We start from the raw sequence: 19,751 nt of genomic DNA, 5'->3' as shown, positions 1-19,751 counted from the left end.
CAGGAGGGTGATTAGAGAATTTGGCACATAATGCTGCAATGAGTTGGCAGAACTGAAAGTAGGTGAGCTCAGACACTGGTCTGAAGAATGCAGCAAATCCAAATTTAGGGCTCTGGAGGTTAGATCACAAGCACTGCAGCCCTGTGATACAAAGTGCTGATCTGATACTGGCTCATTCCGCTTGTTCAGATGTGTTTGAGTGTTTCTGAGAAGTTATTTTTGTGCTGGCAGGCTTTGTGAGAGATCAGGTGGTGTCTGCCCATGCGGCTCTGTCTTTCTGCAAGGCTGGAGATCATTTCTCTTCCTGCAGCTGGCACGGAGCTGTCATTAAAAGTATGACACTGACATAAGCACTGCTCTGGCTAATTAGACAGCAGTGAGGTTGTGTGCTCACACCCAGCCTGGGGCATCCTGGCAGCTGTGGAGGAGCCTCACCACTCATCCATTGCTCAGGACACAGGAACAGCTTGGGCAAGGCTGAAATACAAAGCAAAATGAGTTTGTTTTCTTGTCCCCAGGGGTGGGATACTCACCTTTGACCCCTCCTCTTTGCTGGAGGGCGCTGGCGCTGGACTTTGACTCCAGTTCACTGTGTCACTGCTTTGGCACCAAGATCGGGCCCGAGGGTGCATCATGGTCCTAAGGACCATTCCTATAAAGCAAACTTCCTTCTCTCTCACCTACTAATTTTTTTTTTTTTCTATTTTTTTAAACAGTGTTTTGCTTGTGGTCTGTTTTTGGCTTTTGCTTTCTGGTTGCTCAGGTTTTGTCAGGACAAAAGGGTGAGGCTCAGCAAGGTGCAAGAATCTCTGCAGCCTGGGAGAGGGAGCACTGCAGTAATTTCCTGGTCTCTGACTCTCCCCTCGTGTCCAGAGGAGAAGAAAATGAAGCCTGACATGATTATCAGATAGCTCATTAACTGAATCCCATCAGAAGTGGTCACTCCATAAATTCTTGGTGATTTAATTCTCCCATTTAATTAATTCCTCCCCTAGAAATTATCAGCTCACATTAGAGACAAATTACCTGTTAATTTTCCATTTAATAATTAGTGCTCTTCTAGGCCTTAGTTAAGCTTTCTTGCCTCATGTCAGATTTGATCAAAAGGAGACACCTGAGCCTTTTGATTTGTGTTCCTGCTAATGTTAACATTTCCCCTTTTATGTATGGAGCACAGGCTAAGGCAGGGGTCTGACAATGCCCACAGCACCTCCTGCAGAGGTGGTTCCCTCCCCACTTCTGCTGGGCACTTTGCATGGGCCTGGGAGAGATGAAAGACAAAAAACCCACCCCAAAAATAACTACAATGCACGACTGTGACTTTTGCAGCTTCTGCTCTGCTGGTGCCCAAAGTTTCTGAGCATTGATTTTTTATCTGCCAGGGGCAGTGGCCTCCAGAGGGGTGGCAGTGCGAGGCTGCATGTGGGGGCTTTGATGGTGGATGGGGGAACTTTCTTGGGCTCTGTTTCTGCCCCTGAAACTGCTGCTGGATTTTATCTACAGATTTGTTCAGTGCAAAATGCAGAAGCTGCCCAGGAAACAGAAGGCGATGCTTCCCCCGCCACCCCCCCCCCGGAAGTGTTTGCAAATCCCATCTCCTCTTTCGCTGTGTGTTTCTGCAGAGGCTGCTGGCATTGTTTATTCATTTTGCTGCACAGTGTCATGGTTTCAACAGGAGGGGGGGATAGTCCCCTTTTGATCCGTGCTGGCCCATGGCTTCTGTTGGTGGGGCACTTCTATAGGGGGGGTGGTGGGGTGGGTTTAGCTCTCCTGAAGCTTGGGGCTGCTGCCCTTGGGGCTGCTGCTCATCAGGCAAGCACTGAAAAAGCTGCTGGTTGTCCAGCCTGTGGCTGATGTCGCTGATGGTGAGGGTTTGCTGTGCTGCACAGTTTGTCCTAGCACGCTCCCAGGGCAGGGGTGGAAAGGCTCAGCTCAGGCTGGCGTGGGACGGAGCTCAGAGCACTTGCTGGGGAGGCTGCAGGGCTGGGCTCCCTGCAGGAAATCAGAATTGCTAACTACAGTGTCCCAGCGACACCTGACGGAACCTGTTTGGACTGGGCTGCTTGGTCATGCACAGGCATGATGGACAAAAGGCAAACACCCTGCAGACTTTGTCATGGAAAAGTGATAGGCACGTTCCAGGCTTGAATTTATAAAATGTTTAGATCTCCTTCAGGTGCTGCCTAGGTCTCACAAAACACTTCTGATCAAACATTCAGGCCCAGAACCTCGAGGGTGTTTCAGCATCCGTGCTGCTGACATCCCCTGGCATGCACTTAATCCTTTTTAGGTGTCTCAAGGGTGAGTAGAGCCACCCAAACACAGGTGCTGCTGCCTGGCACAGCCCCAGAGCTGCAGGGGTGCAGTGCTCAGGCAAAGTGTGTCCAGATCTGGGCTTTGCTAGCACAAGCCACCCTCTCTGTACTGTGTCAGTGCCCTGGCTGCTCATCCTGTTCCCCAGGGGATGCTGCTGCCCATTGAGTTGTGAGGGCCCTGTGTGTGCTCTTCTTCTCCCCACCCTGAGCTCAAGCCTGGTGCTGTAGCCTTTCAGCTGGAGACTCTACAGCACCACACAGCCAGCTTGAGGCACTGTAGGGTCCCCCAGACTCGATGGGATGCTCTATCAAGGCACCCACTGAGCAAATAATGGTCTGAGAGCATCCCAGCTTGGTGCTTTCTTTCATTGCTTCAACGGTCTGCTCTTTAGTTTGCAAATTTTAAACTGCACCAGTTGCAGCCCCAAGCAGTGGGGTTTCCCTGTCCAAGGGATGCATTTCTGTGACACTGCTGACTCCATTGCTCTAGTGAGAGAGAGACTGTAGAGGCTGTCACCAAGTGCACCTCAGTGGCTGCTCTGAATGCTCAGAGTGCCAAGGAGAGAGAGAGGGTGTTTTGGATGCCCCAGAGATGCTGCCCTATGTGACTGAGCAGCTCCTTCCCTCTCTCACACCCTCATGTACCAAATGTATCTCCCCTGTACAGCACAGTAAGGCTCAGGGAAGTGTGGAAGTGATGCTGAAATCAAAGGGAAATTGTAATCATAGTGAGAAATTCTGGGTGGAACACAGGTTTTTTGAGGGCTGTTGTATCTTGCAGAGCCCTGGTGTGATTTATTTTTAATGCTGAATGTCTGGCCCTCCATTGCATTTCCCACACGTGTCGTTTGCCCCCTCATTTATTTGTTTCCCACCATACAAGGAGGGCAGATACTCCCTACTCTCTGTTACAACTCAAATTGGGCACGGTAGCTCCAACAGCTTGTTGCAACACACTCGTGGCTAAAGCCCAGCTGTTGTGGCACAGCTTCTCTGACAAGAGCCCAGAGGGTTTCCCCCACCTGCCTGCAGGCTCCCATGAACCCAACACAGCCTGCACCCCTGGATGCAACCCAGAAATGGTTAAGGGATGAGCAGGCTGCGGTGCTGCTGCTGTCAGGCTTGCAGGAGGGGAGCTTTCTCTTCCCATTGCCAGTTGCTAGGTTTGGGACTCAGCACTGATCCTATCCAGGAGTGTACTGATCCTATCCAGGAGCTGCATCCTCTGCCACCATCAATTTAATGTCTCAGAAAAAGGTGCTGAACTCCTGTCCCTCAGGTAACGAGGCCTTCTGCAGCTGGCAGGAAACAGTCTTTTGCATGAGCAGAAGTGCTGTACTTCTGTGATCCATAAATACACCCCAGTGTGGGGGATCTGCTGTCTTTGCCGTGTCATGGCTGTGGGGGCTTTTTTTGGCAACGCCCAGGGTTGGTATGGAGGAGGAGGTGTCAGCAGCCCATAAAAGCATAGGTGGGGAACGAGTGGGAAGCAGAATATGTGGGTGTAAATGTGAGCTTATCTCTTGCAGTGGCTGCTCCCCTCCCACCCCCAAGCTCTGCTAGCTTTAATCATCTTAGACCCGTGCAAAAACTTTGCATACATCAGGTGCAGGATGTTTGAGCAGCTGCATTACTGAGCTGGAGGATCTAAACCCCTTGCACTTGCACTTTGTGGAGGTGGCAGACAGCTCCCGATGGTCACAGCTCCTGACCCCAGCGACTGCTCCATCCCTCTCTGGTGTGTCCTGGAGCAGTGATGTGTTTCACATCTGGGCTTGATATTTTCAGAGACTGCATGGCCACTGCATATTCAGTAAGGCATGATAAGTTCATTAAACAAACCTTCCACATCATCTGTGAGTGAACACTGCTCTAACCTCCTGTTTAACGTGCTGGTTATTGTGGTATTGAAGTTTATTCCTGATCTGATGCTTTCCTCCTTTCCTGCCTGCCAGCATCTTTGACAGACAACAGAATTCTATTTTAGATCTATACCAGGTAATTATGTTTGCTTGGCATGTTGCAGTGCTCCTTGTTACTTTGCATTCAGAAGTGTTAGGCAGGGGAAAATGCCATGACAGGTGGAGTAAAAATCACATTGCAGCCCAGCTGTAGCCCCCCCCCAGGTCCCTTCCTCCAAGAGTCCCAGGGCTTCTGGCTCATTCTCCCAAGTATTTGACCTGGCTACAGAACAGGATCCTGACATAAATGCCTGAGGTAAGCAGAGACAGGTAAAGTGATGAACCTGGCCCAAATATTGACTCTATACAGTGGGGAGAAGCTGGCACTGATCCTGTCCTGGAGGTGGGAGAGATGAATTACCAGGAGGTAAATAAAGTGTCTGGTGAGTCCTGGGAGGGCTGTTGGCTTGGATAATGTGTGGCCTGTTGTGCCTTTACTGCAGAAAGGCTGTTTCAAAAGGTGTTTGCAGAGCTGTGTTTAAGTTCATTGTGCATTGCCTGTATGTGGCTGAGGAGCTTTATCAGGATGAATGGACCCATGAGCACTAAGGGGGAATTAAGCAGAACTCGCTGCCATGTCCTTGCCTTCCTGTGTGCACTGTGCAGGCTTCCCCTGAGATCACAAGGAACTGCAGGAGCCACTGCCTTGGGCAGCAGCCTGTGGGAAGCATGGCACGAGGACTTCAGCAGGACATGAGCAGCTCCCTGTCACTGTCCTGGGTGGGAGTGGGAGCTTCAGACAAAATTTACTAGAGGAACCCTGCTGCTGAGTCACAAGGTGCAGAGAGGACCCCCTTGCTTTTTAAACTTCTCAGGGAGGAGCCTGAAGGTGTCTGGGTACAATCTTAGCCTCAGACTGTCAACAATTCAAGTAACTTTGACCTGCAGGATTTAAAGATGGCAAATCAGATATGTTTATATAAAATAAATTATTTACTATGACAAATGATTATACAAAATATCTTAATCAGAATTACTAACTACACAGAATAAAAGCTGAAACTACTAATAGTTATATAGTATAACATAGTGCACTAAATTAAAGGAATTGTATTAAAGGTAGCAAAAAGAAACAGTTACTAAGTAGATATTGATGTAATTCACCATACCAACACTCACAGTGGATGGTCTCTTTCTCTTAACATTGAGGAACAACTCTGAGGGCCACCCCCATTCAAGGGAGAATCTCCACACACAATCCAAGAAGTCAGAAGAACCTACTGTATGGAAAGTGGACTGGATTTTTAGAGTGTAAAGGGGCTGACTATCAGTCATATGCCTGCAGGCCAGTTTAGCAGCTTATCTGCCAAAGCTTTGCCTTACTGTCAGGATGTCGATTTGGGCTTGGTGTGCCAGACTGAGTTTCAGCGTAATTCAACACCAAAACAACACACAGTCCCCTCTCAATCCACCCTGATAGATTTGCAAATGGGACACTGAGTTCTTGACCACATTCCAGGTCAAAGCATGAGGGGCTATGGGGTGAAAACATCCTGCCACAATTACACAGGATAGAAATGACCCCACAGATGGGCTGGAGCAGAGCAGAGCAGCTCCCCAGCTGCTGGAAAATGCACCATGAGCCCACACTCTCCCAGGGCTCCCTGGCTGTGCATGCCCACATCACTGGCACCCTCAGGTGCCACCTTCAGCAGGGAGGGCAGGCTGAAGGTTCAGGTGCTGCCAGTCTTGGATGTCCCCATCTGCTGTGTGACAGGGGAGCAGCAGCTGCTCCTTGGACGCACTCTGGACACCGGTGATGCCCTGCTGCACATGAGGGCTGCTCAAAGGCAGGAGGGAGGGCAGGGCTCCCCTCACCCTGCAGAGGAAGATGACGCAGCCCTGTTCAGGCTTCAACAGCAGCAGCTTTTCCCTGAACAGAGAACTCTGAGCACAGCTGGCCAGTTTTAGTCAAGGCCAAGGTCACAGAGTGGATGTGGGAAACATGGATCCAAGTCCCTCTTCAGTTTTAATTAATACAGATCTGAGCCCAGCTTCCCTCCCCTTCCCCACATCTGCTCTGGGTATTGTGGAGAGTTACCCAGCAGCCCAAATGATGTTTTCAAGCACTGCATCCATACACATGTACTGCAGTGGGAAGCAAGAACTTGCTTCCATGGCAAATGCCCAGCCCCTCACTGCAGAGCAGCCTTGCTGCTCCTTTCTTGCTGGAAATGTTACTGTTTGATTGGCATGGGAGAGTCATGAAACCACATCTGCAGGATGGGCTGGGAGAGACCTTGTGAGCTGATTGATGTAAAATCCAGTGGCCTGGACAGACTTGGAAAGGATCTCTGTCCTGCTCTGACCAAGCAGTGGGAGGATTTGACCTTGATGGAGCTACACGCCATGCCCAGGGCTCCTTGTCCTCTTTGTGTGGGGTCTGTGTGGTGTCTCACACAGAGGTTTGGGTGCTGGCAGAGGTTTGGGCTGACAGATGAGTGCACTGGCCCATGGCTTGCTGTGCACTGCATCTGCTTCAGGCTGCCTACCCTAGAGTGTGCTGTTCCCTTTCAGAAACGCTCCTGCTGCAGCTGCAGGCTCCTGGGCCCGCTCCTGCAGCACGGCTTGGTCATCAGGCAGCACCTGGGCTGGGGCTGAGATCTGCCGCCCAGCTTGACCCTCTCTTCTTACCTGCTGTTTTATTGGCTTTAATTCATCACTGTCTGCATGGGTAAGTGGCTTTTTGGTGGCTATTTCTTGCCAAGTGTTGCTGCTGGCTGTCTTGTCTCATCCACAGACCAGGTGGTGAAGATTCCTCCTGCAGGATTGCTCCTGCAGGCAGGCTGCTGTGAGGCGGCTGCCAGCTGCTGTGCCCTTGGGCTGGGTTTGGGCATCATAACATGCTCTCAGTCCACAGTCAGGAACCTGTCCCCGCTCAGACCACTCTGTGATGGCAGCCCATGTGTGTGTGTGTTTGTGTGCGGTGGGGACATGGCTCCGGTGAGATGGTGCTGTCAGCTTGAGGCCCTCCTTGCTGAGGATGCACAAGGAGGACTTTGTGGGGGGAACCACAGCAGCTCTTCTGTCCAAGGGGTATCTTGAAGTGGTGTTGGTCTTCTGCAGGGGTGGGACCAGGAGAAGGCAGGCTGGCAAGGACACCCTGAGGGGGCTGAGCCTGCTGTGAGGGAGCTCTGGAACTTAATGCCTGAGCAAAGTTTGGTGGCCTCAGTCTACACAAAAATGAAACCCTGCCTGCAGATGGAGATCTGTCCTCTCTTCTGAGCAAGGGAAAGCTCTTCAGCTCCTTGCTCTCAAAGTCCTGGTTGGCTGCTCAGCTGCTTCTGAGTCTCCGTGAGCAGCCACATCACGCGTGTACCAAGTGCTATTTCTGGTGGCGGTGCAGGCTGTGCTGCAGCTGCAAACCCCAGCACGGCCACACTGGTCCATCCTGTCTGCTCACAGCTCTGTGATGCTACCACAGGGCACGTCCTCCCTGCCCCAAACACACCCAGCCAGGGCTTAGTGTGACCACCCTGTGTGCAACCTGGTCCCACGGACAGTGCTGACACCAGGAGCTCTGCCAAGAAACGCTGAGGCAGCTCCTTCAAAGGTCACCCTGCTGATTTACCAGCACAGGAAAGGCTCGGATGTGTGACACAGCTGTGGCTGTGAGATGAGGGGAAGTGAGCACCGAGCTGTGACTGCTGTTACAGGAGCTCAGGAAACTAAAGCCTGTTGAAGGCAGAGGGGCTCTGGTGCTGTGTGGCATGAGGACCTCACCCCCAGCACTGGTCCCATGAATGCAAGCAGCTGATAGAGATAAAAACCAGGGGAGTGAAGATGTTCAGCCACCAGTCAGGCAGCAGCTCTGCTCCTTCACTGCCCTGAGGAAGGAAACACTTGGCTGGAAGTGTCTGGATGTGCAGTGCTTGGGTTCCAGCTAATCCAGCACTGGTGTCATCAAAGCTGCACGTCCTTGGCTGTCTTGCCATCCTGTCAGAGAAAGTGAGCCCTGCTGAGGGCCACAGTGGTGCCCACAGGTAAGCAGCTAAAGTGGGTGAGATGAGACCTGTCACCTCCAGTTAGGTGAAATGAGTCCCACCAGCTGTTCTTGGGCAAACTTGGAAAATAACAGGAATATTTTAATGTGCAAGAAGCAGTCCCCAGTGATAATTTAAAATCATATCAATGTATATTAGAGATAGGAGCTACCTACAGATCCTTAAGTCACAATCACATTAAATGCCCCTGGCCATGAAAAAAGGGGCTTTTAGAAGCAATCTTTGTGCCAAGTCTACACAGGATTGCCCTGCAAGGCAGATGTCTTCACTGGCAGCTGGTGAAGGTTTATGTCCCCACAGCACACACCTCTGCAGCAGAGAAGGTTCCTTCAATCAAGACTCTATTCTCAAAATTCTTTTGGTGGAAGATCACATAAAAAAAGCCATTGTTTTCTTTTTTCAGTGGCAGCATATCTCTGCAGCTTTCTGGTCTTGCTCTACTGCTGTGTTGACCACTGGCTTCTCCGACTTCCCAGAGATTAAAAAGAGCAGGATAGATCATGAGGAGGAACTCTTGGTGGCAAAAAAATGTAACAGCACAGAGCTGCAGTAGCACAGTCTGTAGCTTCTGACTCTACTTCCAGCCTGGCAGCCACAGCAGCTTCCCAACACTGAGAATCTCTAGTGTGCTCAAACCTCAGCATTAACCAGCCATGAGTCATGCTCTAAATAATGCCGAGATGTGGTTTAGAGCCCGAGTTTGTTTCTTTAGAGAATACATGCTGGTCTCCTTTATGTACACTCTGGTATTTAAGTTTTCCTACCTAAGATGACAAGAAACTTCTCCTTTTCAGGCCTCCTTCTCACATTGTCATGCCCTTTCAGGGCCAAGGGTTATCAGGAAATGAGTCAGGAGTCACCAGAAGTTCATGAGGGCACAAGGTGCCTGTTTGGTGCACCTGCAGTGCTCTGCTGAAGCCACTCACAGGGCAATGCTCCCTGACTTTCCTAGGAATTGGGACCTCAGTTGCCTCCCAGTCCCAGCTCCCCAGTTTCTCCCCAGCACAGAGATGCTAAGATGTTAATGCTGAGATGTTAATGTCTTCTCTGTGCCAGGGGCTGGAGGTGTGCAAGGCTCCTGCCTGTGGATGGTGCACAGAAATACAGTGCTGTGAGCTGTGGAGCTGCTGCTGCCGGGCAGGCAGGAGCTCTGGGTGTGCCAGCACGGTGTGGCTGGTGAAACTGGGGTGGGAGGGCTCATGATGGGGCAGGACATGGCCTCTCCCAGCTGTTTTACCTCCAGCCTGTAGGAAATGCAGAGTGGGGCTGGGCTGGCTGCAGTCACTGCACTGTGTGTGGGGGGTGCATGCTGATGGCACAGCTGCTGTCAGAAACTCCTGCAGGAGCAAATGCTGTCTGTGCATGTCTCTGGTGAGGCTGCCTGCTGCAGCAGCTCTCTGAGAGGTGTTCCCTGCCTGCCTGTGTTCCTCCAGCTGCTGCTGCAGCCAGCTTCGGCAGCATCGCCTCATCAGCACCGCGGCTGCTGATTCCTCAGTAGGCACCTACTGCCCCCCGCCCCCAAAAGGAGCTGCTGAGGTGCTCACAGTTTATCAAACCCACCAATCCCCAACCCACCAGCCCCCACCCACCTGCTGTGCATAGCAGAGGTTCCCAGTGCCCTTCACTGGGAATGTCTTGTGTCGGTCCTGCAAGCTGCTCCTCTGAGGGAGGTGGTTCTGTTGATGACAAGAGCACTTCCCGGGGCTCAGCGGTCCTTCATGTCCCATCCCTCCAGCCCTTACATGTGCACATGGAAAAAGCAGCGAGGCACGGGGGAGCCTCAAAATCTCACAGAAATGTGATGTTTTGTGGTGCAGACCAGCCCCTCCTCGTTCCCCGTGAGCAGGTTTAGTGCTGCCGTGTAAACCGAGCTGCAGGTCTAATCCCTGGGGAGCTGCCAGCTGCTCAGACACCAGTTTGTCCCCAGATCCAACACGCCCTCCTCCCTCTCTGCCTCCCCCCTTGCTGACAGCACGTGTGCACCTGGGGAGAGAATGATTCCTGGTACCCCTTGTGAAAAACGCCAATCACTTGGTTTTTAAAATTTTAAAAGTTTAATAATAATAAAATAGTTATAAAAATAGTAATACAATTAGAGTAATAAAAATTTAGAGTTAGGACAATTACAAGACAATAAAAAGCAAAGAATTACAGATGTCCGGATGCTCTCGGGCACTTGAGCCACGACAAGCATGCCTTGTGAACAAAGGAATCACCCTTAAAACAATACACTTTTGCAGATTCATATATACTTCATGGTTATGCATACATTCTATTTAAAACAAGAAACTCTGTCTGGTATATGTCAACTGTTTCCTTTAATCCCCACGGCATCTTTGAGTCTGAGCAAGGCCTGAAGAAATTAGCTTCTTCTGATAAGAAAACCATAAATTCCTCTTCTCTGGAAGATTTAGGTGTTCTGTGATGGTTACCTCGAAGTGAGTATCTCATTCCTTAAAAAAACCCCACATACATAGTTTCTATTTCAACTACTAAAGCTTTGTTTTAACTACAAAACTACATTTACCATACTATTAAAATGTTAATACAGCACAGCTAATCAATATAACATAATACATATATTAACTATCTGTATAGAGCCATATAATATGCATTTTCCACACCCCGATAAGGCTCTTGCAGATACTGGGGAAGAAAGAAGTGGGAATAGCACTTCCTCCTCCTCCCCTCTCAGTTTCTTCATGGCTGAAAGGTCAGTGATCTCCTTGCTGTGATCAGGGTGGTTGTGGCTTCCTGGTATTCCCATGGGAACCAGGCCTTCCAGGGCAAACTTCAGCTGCCCCAGCACTGGTGAGGACCCAGCTGGTGCTGTTTCTGTCCCACAAGGTCTCCAGCAGCTTCAGCTCTGCGGTGGGGGCTGCAGTGTGCCTGTCTGTGGCTTTGCAAATCTCTTTCATTCTCTGCAGAACAGCGCGGTACAAAGCACCGAAGTGCAAAGGTAGAGGGTTTATTACAGCAGGTAGTGGGGAAAGGCTTAAAATCTAAAATTCAGCTAAAATCTGTGCTCTGTGGGTCACCCCCTGCCCTCCAGCCTGCCCCCAGCACAGCCTGCTTACAGACTGTTGGGACAGACAAATTTCCTGAGGCGCCAGCCAGATGCCTTAAGATTGAGGGAAAGCCAAACCAAAATAAACCTGATGTAGCTGGGTGCTTTAATTTGCAGGAAGAGCTGTGCAGCAGCAGGCTGGTACCCAGCTGAATATTTCTTGCTGTATCAAGCATAAATTCATCAGGTATTCCATTTCCTGGGGAAAAAAATAAAGCAGAATAATTCACTTGGAAATAAAGAGTGGAGTTATTTTTCCCTCTGACATGGTGAATGCAATTACCTAAGGCATGGGAGGCTGAGATAACTCACTGATTCAGCCCCCACTCTCCAAAGAAACCATCATCATTCTGTCAGAAAAGGCTTTAAACTCCAATTCACATCCTGAATGCTAAAACATCACCGCATACAGAAACTGTCCTTATGATTTCCATGCACCAGCTGCTGCATCACAAGGAAAACACACTCATAGACAGGCCAGAGTTTATTATTGCCAAGGCCATATACACAGTGCAAGCTCCCTGTGTTTGCTGACCCTTTTCCTGATGCTCTTGGTGTCTCCTTGTCCATCAGGAGCAATTCCTAGTGAAGCAAAGCCCACTGGCAGCCTGTTAGTAGTGTGTGAGCCACGCTGGGGCTGGGAAAATGTGCATGGGGGTTGAGAGTCTTGAGCCGTGTCTGTTTGGAGAGCTCAGTGCAGGCAAGCCATAAGCCTGTGATTGCCCCTGAATTTAATTCCATTTAGGCAGCACTCTCCCACCTCTTCTGCCATTACATAATGGAGCAGAGTAATGACTTTGAGCAATACTGTTTGAGTGGCAGCAGTCCAATTCTGGACTGTATTTTTTTTTTTTTTTTAATGGTGGGGGGAGAGCAGGTTGGCAGAGGGGAGAAAGCATCCGTTTGGTTCATCTGCAATCCCTATTTTGCTTTGGGAGCTTTAGAGGACAGACACATTCCTCCATCTCTGCTAATCCTCCTCTGATACAGAGGATTTTCCTGCCATTAAATGATAGCTTGTGAGAAAAAAAATGCCAACTTTTCAGAGACTGACTCGTATGGCTAAGGGCAGCCTCATGAGCAGGAGGGAGGACACAGCCACTGCCTGGCCAGGTAAGCAAGGCATCGGATGATTTCTCTTGGGAATTTTAGTTTGCACTATTTGATGCTAAGCTGGTTACACTCCTCTGTACCAGCACCTATTTCCTGGGGATAGAGCCAGTCCCTTACTGTTGGTGATCCTTTCCCACCTCAGATGAGAGGAATCTGCCTTTGGCATGGCTTGTGGGAAGGATGCAGATGAGCTCCTGAAAAGCAGTGGCACAAAGCTGCAGGATTCCCTGAGAAGGTCAGTGGTGGAAGAAAGATACTCACCAGGAAGGTGCTGGGGACTTCTTCAGTTTGAAAGTGTGTGAGAGAAGAGCCTTTTCCTTCATCTTCCTTTCTAAACATAGACCTTTTTGTGGAAAAATGATGCAGGGAAATGACAGAGGATGAAACCCATCTCTATTCTTCCTGTGTGCTTTTAGATCCCTTAAGTTTGCTTGCCAGACCTGAAATGCCACTAGAGAATAATCAAGGTAATGTTTGCCATCGTTCTAAATGGTGAGTATACTCTTCTTCTGCATTATCCAGTAGTGGATTAGACAGATCATTTGGAAAGGTGGCAGTTAAATAATTATTTGCAATTATTGTCTCTTTACCCTTCTTAAGACTCTGCAACTTTTCTTTTTTTTGTTTCTTTTCCTTTGGTCTCCTACTCTTTCTTCCAAATACTGAGTTACTGTAGTATTTAAAAGAGCGAAAGATATCATCCATGGGAGGAAATTTTTTTATTCTTTAATGTCACAAACGTTTTTGACCTAACTGCTCTCTTTCACCCTTTTGCTCAAACACACATCTCATTTGAGTGCTCAAATGTGTCACTGACTGGCTGAAAGCTTCCAGCTGCTGCCCTTTTTTAGGGAAGGGGAAGGAGTGAGGTGGGAAAGATGGGAATCTTCCAGGCTGTGTTGATCAGATGAGATCTCGCCAATGGGGAAGAATCAATCTCTTTTGCCCTGAGCAACAGCTCTCCCAAGGGTTTGGTACGGTTCATGTGGAGGATTTTTTCCAACTTCCTTGAAAGAGGGGAAATTGTCCACAAAGGCTGCATTGCTGAGGGGTTTCTCTGAGCTCCTGTTGCTGGGGGGATATTTTCTCATTGAGTGGTCCTCTCACTCTTGCTTTCCATGTCCTGAAGATTGCAAAGATGCACTTGTAAATAGAGATCTTAGAAGTCTGCTATGAAATGCCACTAGCAGAAGACCCAGATTTGGCACTTTTGTGTAATGAAAGCAGGCTGGATATGGCTTGGGGGCAGATATTTCCTCTATTGATTGATTAGAGGAGAAGCAGGGAGGGGAAGGAGGGGATCAGCAGGCTCATTCCCACACTGTCCACCATGTGCACAGCAGTGCATGGAGGTCTGCTCTGAAGGCCAGGGATGTGACTGAGCTTGGGCAGCTGGAAATAAACATGGAGCTTGCTCAGGACAGCCTCACCTGTAGGACAGCCTATGCACAAATGCCCCTCTGGATGTCACCCTGAACCCACACCAGGCTCCCTACCAGCGGCAATCCTTGCATCCATCATTTTCCAGACAACCACCTGCAGTCAGACATTTGGGAACAGGCAAATCCTTAATCTGTCTGGCCCTCAGTTTATGTAACTGCCTAACAAAAACAACATATGCCCCTGTTGGCACACAGAGGGTGGACTGGTGCAGAGGGGAGCAAATGAGGCAGCCCCTGGGCAGGCTGCACAAAGAAAGAGCAATCTGAGACCAGCATATTGTTCCCCTTCTTGTCCTTATACTCCAGCTGTTTTCAGGGGGATTGAAGGAGACTTTCCTTTAGCTGTGGCTGTTAGATAAGGGCATGGGAAAAAGGGGAAGAGCAGACAAACAAAATGACAACCTTTCTAAAATCCTTTCCACCTCCCAGAGTCCTTCACTATCATTTATCCTTGAAGTGATGTTGTTTTGCTAATTCTCCAGTCACAATAGTGTGCCCAGGCATGATGAGACTTGAATTTTGATGAAGAGGCCACAGCTCATCCTTTTGTGATGCTCTCTGTGTATTTGAATACCTCTCCTACATGCAGTAACCAGAATGGTTTGAACAGACCCAGGCTCCAGGGCAGCTCCTGGGTTGATGCCCTTCAGCAGGGACTTGCCCAACAACCGGTTTTGCAAGTCTCTTTTACACAGGCAGTGTAAACTCCTAAATACCACCCCATGCATGTTGTCTTTAGAAAGGATAGAGGAAAGGCAGAGCAATTGTAGCCCCAACTGTTGTTTCTACTGTACATTAAAGCCTTAAGGACTGCAAAAATAAAACTTGATGCTTGCTGAAGGTGATGCTCCTGGGCATATCACCTCACAAGTCTGTCTTATTAAAAATGCCCATGGGAATACAGCTGTAGTGGGCAATCCCTGTGCTGCAAACCACAGGGAGAGGCAACCCAGCTGCTGGGAGCTTCCCCCTCTGGACACTCAGCAGGAGTATGGAGGAAACCCCCCTGATCCCAGGAGATGGTAATAGAGGTGGCTGTTGGTAAAGTTGTTGGCATCTCATGTTTTGCTGAAAAAAACAAAGAAAAGGATTATGTTTGTATGGGAGCTAATAAACTGCAGCACAAAACCAGTCAGCAGCAATTGCACCATTTCATGCTTGTGACTACACGGAGATTGCTGGTGTGGCTGCTCATTTTGTGGAGGAGAAGGTAGGATGTGTCTGGGAGAGCAATGAGGAAAACTGCCTTCCGTTCTTCCCCTCTAATGAGTTTATTTTCATGGAATTAGAGAAAGAGTTGTGCTGGAAAGTATTTAAAAGACCATCTCATTCCAAGCCCCCTGCCACGAGCAGGGACACCTTCCACTAGACCAGGTTTCTCAGAGCTTCATCCATCCTGGCCTTGAACACTGGCAGGAGTGGGGCATCCACAGCTTCTCTGGGTACCCTGTGCCAGTGCCTCACCATCCTCACAGCAAAGACTTTCTTCCATATATCTAACCTAAATTTCCTCTCTTTCAGAGGAGAAAAGCATTTTGCATTAAAAAAACAAAAACAAAAACAAACTTTTCAGATTTTTTTTTGACTGGATGTTTTTTTCCCCACAGAAAACCTGTCTGTGGAGGCTGATGTCTCCCAGGCCTTTTGCTCTTTTTTGTTCTCTCATTTCTCCCAAGAGCCTTCTTCTCTTCCTTGTTCACTCACCTGTGTGGAACTAACCTGGGAGGAAACAACAGCCATGCACCTCCCACATCAGGCTGAGAAAGGACGAAGTGGCAGCTCCCATCAAACATAAGGCACTATGGTGACCGTCTTGAGAACTGCCAAAGTAGCAAAAACTGTGCTGGAGATGCAGAGTTTCTCATCTATTATGAGATCATGAAGCCAGCAGTTGAAGAACATCTCTTAGTTTGTTTTTACTCATGCTGTCATAGCAGTACACAGTGGGAATGTGTTTTCAAACACTGCATTACATCTCCTTGAGAGCTGAGACTTCCCCTTCCAGTGCTGCACCAGCTCATGGTTCTGGTGGAGAAACATTAGGTTGAAAGATTAAAAGAAAGAAAGAAGCAAAAAGTATGAATTTGACACACTTTGGGCAATTAATTGATCTGCCCTGCCTATTGCCAGACTCAGAATATACTGCCATCCCCTTTTCCACACCCAGGGATGCTGTAACCCACCCACAGCTGCTGGCCCTCAATGCATTTCTGCCTGCTTACTGGCCAAACCATGTCCCCATCGGGCAGCAGAGAGACCCCAGCAGAGACACTTGAGAAATACTGAATTCTAGGTGAACCCCCACTTGGGGAGAGGAATTAATCAGAGATTGTCTTCTAGGTGACATATATTCTCAGTAGGTTTAGAAAGCCCAGAAGATTTTTAGGAATTTTACACAAGAGCTCCTCAGTCAGCACTGAGGTGGCAATTAACTTGGCTAGAGGGGAGGAAAAATTGTAATTTCTTTTTACTGCTCTGACTAATTAATTTGCTAATGATGCATTCTTTTCTCTTCTGCCTCACCTCTGTGGGGATGGCAGTGATCCTTTGGGTCCCACAGGTCCATGGGGTGTGGGCCTGCGTGCGCTCCTGCCCTCCCAGCTGCGTGTGCACCCCGGAGAGGAGCTGCTCCGTGCTCTGTGACCGTGCCGGGCTGGGGCAGGTCCCCAGCGAGTTCCCCTGCGAAGCCTCTTCCATCAACCTGGATAAAAACAGCATCAAGTTCCTGTCTGAGAGGGCCTTCGGGACGCTGCCTTCCCTCAAGTCCCTGTCACTCAACCACAACAACATCTCCTTCATCACGCCAGGGGCGTTCAAGGGGCTGCCCAGCCTGACGGAGCTGAAGATGGCTCACAACGAGTACATTCGCTATCTCCACACTCGGACCTTCACCGCGCTCCGGCGCCTCGTGAGGCTGGACCTGGCCGACTGCAACCTCTTCAACATCCCAGACAGGATCTTCATCGAGCTGCCTGCTCTGCAAGAGCTGTTCTGCTTCCAGAACAACTTCCGAAGGATCCCAGGCGCCATCAGGGGCATGGAGAACTTGACCCATGTGTACCTGGAGAGAAATAGGATTGAAGCGGTGGCCTATAACTCCCTGCAGGGCCTGACCAAGCTGAGATACCTGAATCTGCAGGACAACAAGATAAATGTCATCCACGAGCGAGCTTTTCAGGGCTGTCAGAGGATGGAGTACCTGTACCTGAATGACAACTTGATCAGTGAGCTTCCAGAAAACTCCTTTGATGGCCTGAGGCACCTGAAGATGCTCAACCTGGGGGGGAATTTTCTCAGGAACATTTCCAACACCTGGTTCCGGGACCTGGGGGAGCTGGAGTTCCTCTACCTGGACCGCAACAGGATCAGCTACATTGAGGAGGGGGCTTTTGAGAACCTCACCAGCCTGGTGGCGCTGCACTTGAACAGCAACAACCTGACGACGCTGCCCTTCTCCGTGTTCGAGCCCGTGTACTTCCTGGGGCGCCTGTACCTCTTCCGCAACCCCTGGGAGTGTGACTGCCGCATCGAGTGGCTCAAGGAGTGGATGGAGAACTACAGGCTGGTCAGGGATATTCCGTGTGCCTCCCCCTCCTCAGTGGCTGGGATTGATCTGATGGACGTGCTCTTCGAGAGGTCTCCCGAAGGTTACTGTCTCGACCCGGAGGAGCTGAACATCACGTCTGAGTGGCCGACCCCAAGCGAGGAGCCTTGGTCCACCACAGAGAGCAAGTTCAACAGCCTTATCTCCAAACTCTTGCTCCAGATGGGCCTTCCTGAAGAGGTGGCAAATGCCACTGAAGTGTACAGTAACAGCACACAACCGCTCGGACAGACTGAAGGGGTTTCTTCCGGCATGAGGGGAGACAGAACCGAGGCTGACTCCTCTTCCTTGTACCTCCCAGCACTTTTGACAGTGATTGTTCTGCTGTGCAAATAGTCCAAGGGCTGGATGGAGCAGGGGTTCTACTTAAGGGTTTAGACCCTGCACCTACTTAGTCATCAGAGAAAAGTTTTACTGTGGGCCTCTGATACGTAACAGGCTCTAACCTCTTCCAGGCTGGGTTTGTTGGATCTGGCTCCAGATTCCCCTGGGAGCTGGTGAGATCTGGGTCCTGCTATGGGTGACAAACCTGCCCTGTGGGTGTCCCAGAGCCTCCTGGATACTCACAGGGAGATGAGCAGCACTAAGATTGAATTTTGCCTAGAGATGTGTGATGTTCTGCTGGGAAAGGAGGGAAGAGGTGTCTGTCTGTGGGGTGTTTGCTCCATTGGGCCAACTTGAGAGAGGAAGATGTTCCATGGTGACTCAGCTTCATGAGAGCAAGATGAGGCTGCAAAACTGGGCCCCTCTTCATGTCCTGACAGACACCCACACCCACGGCAGATGCTGCCGAACAATGGGAAACTATTCCTCATTTCCTCAGTGGGTGCAGGAGGGAGCAGGGCAGTTCTGGGCAACATCCAGGGATGTAGCAGGAAACATGTATAGGCCTCAATGAAAAGATCCAGGAAACATGTACAGGCCTCATGGAAATGAGGAAAGTGCCTGGGGGGGGCACCTGCCCCAGGCAGATCTGGGATGGGCGCAGTATTTTGGCTGTGACCACAGGCAGGATTTTGATCCTCTCTCCCCCCGCCATTATCCTGGTACTGGTGAGGAGCACCAGATGTTTGCACCCGTGTTTGTCCCAACATTCTTCTCTGAGACAAAGCTACTTAAACTTAACCTACTTATTCCCATAATTTCAATGTGTTTAATTTTTCAGTGAATATATTGTTTCAAGGAATACATTTTTTTATTTGTAGATTGTTTCATGGCATGGCAGCAGGGGCAGAGCATGGTGAGTACAAATGCAACCAGGCCCCACGAAATATTTTGTATTTCCACCATTAATATGTACCATGTAGTGTGTCATATTATGCCATATTGATAATTTTTTTTTATACGGCATCTTAAGTGTTTTATCTTTGAACTCATCAATAAAAGCTGCTAATATGACCAGAAAAAAATATGTTTTATGTATCAAAGCATATTAATAAAATAATTTGATACTTTACTCACAAAAATAAATTAACTGCTCAAACCTAGGTTTTGTTTTTTTTTCTGGAGATCCTTGAACAACTCTGGTGATTTTTTTTTGTAGGCTACTCAAAGGGTGCACATGAGTGTCCTTTCATGGCCTAGAGCAAATGGCAAGCTATTTATTGCAACATAAGTACTTTCACTTAGAACCTGACAGTGCTTATGTTTGTGTTAAGCAGCAACACTTGACAATATAAGTGACTATATAGAGATACACTTCTGTCCAAAAAGATCTACTGCTTTCTAATTAGTACCAGAGATTTCCAGAGGAAAGCTGAGTACAGGGAAAACCAAGCCTTCCCTGCTGCAATGGCTTCTCAGTTATCTGTAGCTCGACCACAGTTTCCCCAGGGAATCAAAATGCCAGATGGTTTGATAAATGCCTATTTGACCTGTTCCGCGAACTAAATTCAATGAGTTTGGATTTCCAGGCTATTTATGAATCCATTAATCTTCTTAAGTGCTAAATTCATCTGAGTATTAAAAGAGGCTGTTTTTCAAACCTAGTTCAGCCCGGTGCTGCAGAGACATATTAGGTTAAGGATGCCTTTACAGGAGCACTGTTTCATCCTGTCAGGGGAGGTTTATCAATAGGCCTGGCACAGATGGTAGGACACAAATGGTTGTATTTCACTTCATGCCTCATGAGTGAATTGTTTTTATAACCCACATATTCATTTTCCATGCTGGGGCACATTAAAGCTGAAGATCACCTTACTGTGCAATTGCTGAGTGGCTTTCAAGTCAATCAGTGCTTCAAAGA

At 49.0% G+C, this 19,751-nt stretch overlaps 1 protein-coding gene across 3 annotated transcripts; it reads left to right on the top strand.

Annotated features, from left to right (window-relative positions):
- Window positions 1–10,937: 10,937 nt before the first annotated feature.
- On the top strand, window positions 10,938–18,979 carry NYX (nyctalopin). Of its 3 annotated transcripts, none has more exons than XM_053936071.1 (3): window positions 10,938–12,460; window positions 12,603–12,952; window positions 16,443–18,979. In XM_053936071.1, exons 2-3 carry the CDS (start codon window positions 12,931–12,933, stop codon window positions 17,840–17,842), a joined length of 1,422 nt encoding a protein of 473 aa, XP_053792046.1. In that variant the 5' UTR covers window positions 10,938–12,460; window positions 12,603–12,930; the 3' UTR covers window positions 17,843–18,979. The 3 variants fall into 3 exon arrangements, with proteins under 3 accessions (XP_053792046.1, XP_053792048.1, XP_053792047.1); XM_053936073.1 differs by lacking the exon at window positions 10,938–12,460 and having other exon boundaries at window positions 12,515–12,695; window positions 12,877–12,952; XM_053936072.1 differs by lacking the exon at window positions 10,938–12,460 and having other exon boundaries at window positions 12,515–12,754; window positions 12,877–12,952.
- The last annotated feature ends 772 nt before the right edge of the window (window positions 18,980–19,751 follow it).

The sequence above is a fragment of the Vidua chalybeata genome, chromosome 2 (assembly GCF_026979565.1).
Source record: "Vidua chalybeata isolate OUT-0048 chromosome 2, bVidCha1 merged haplotype, whole genome shotgun sequence".
Taxonomy (NCBI): Eukaryota; Metazoa; Chordata; class Aves; order Passeriformes; family Viduidae; genus Vidua; species Vidua chalybeata.
Note: the sequence above shows the minus strand (reverse complement) of the source record. Positions and strands in the feature narration are given on the sequence as shown.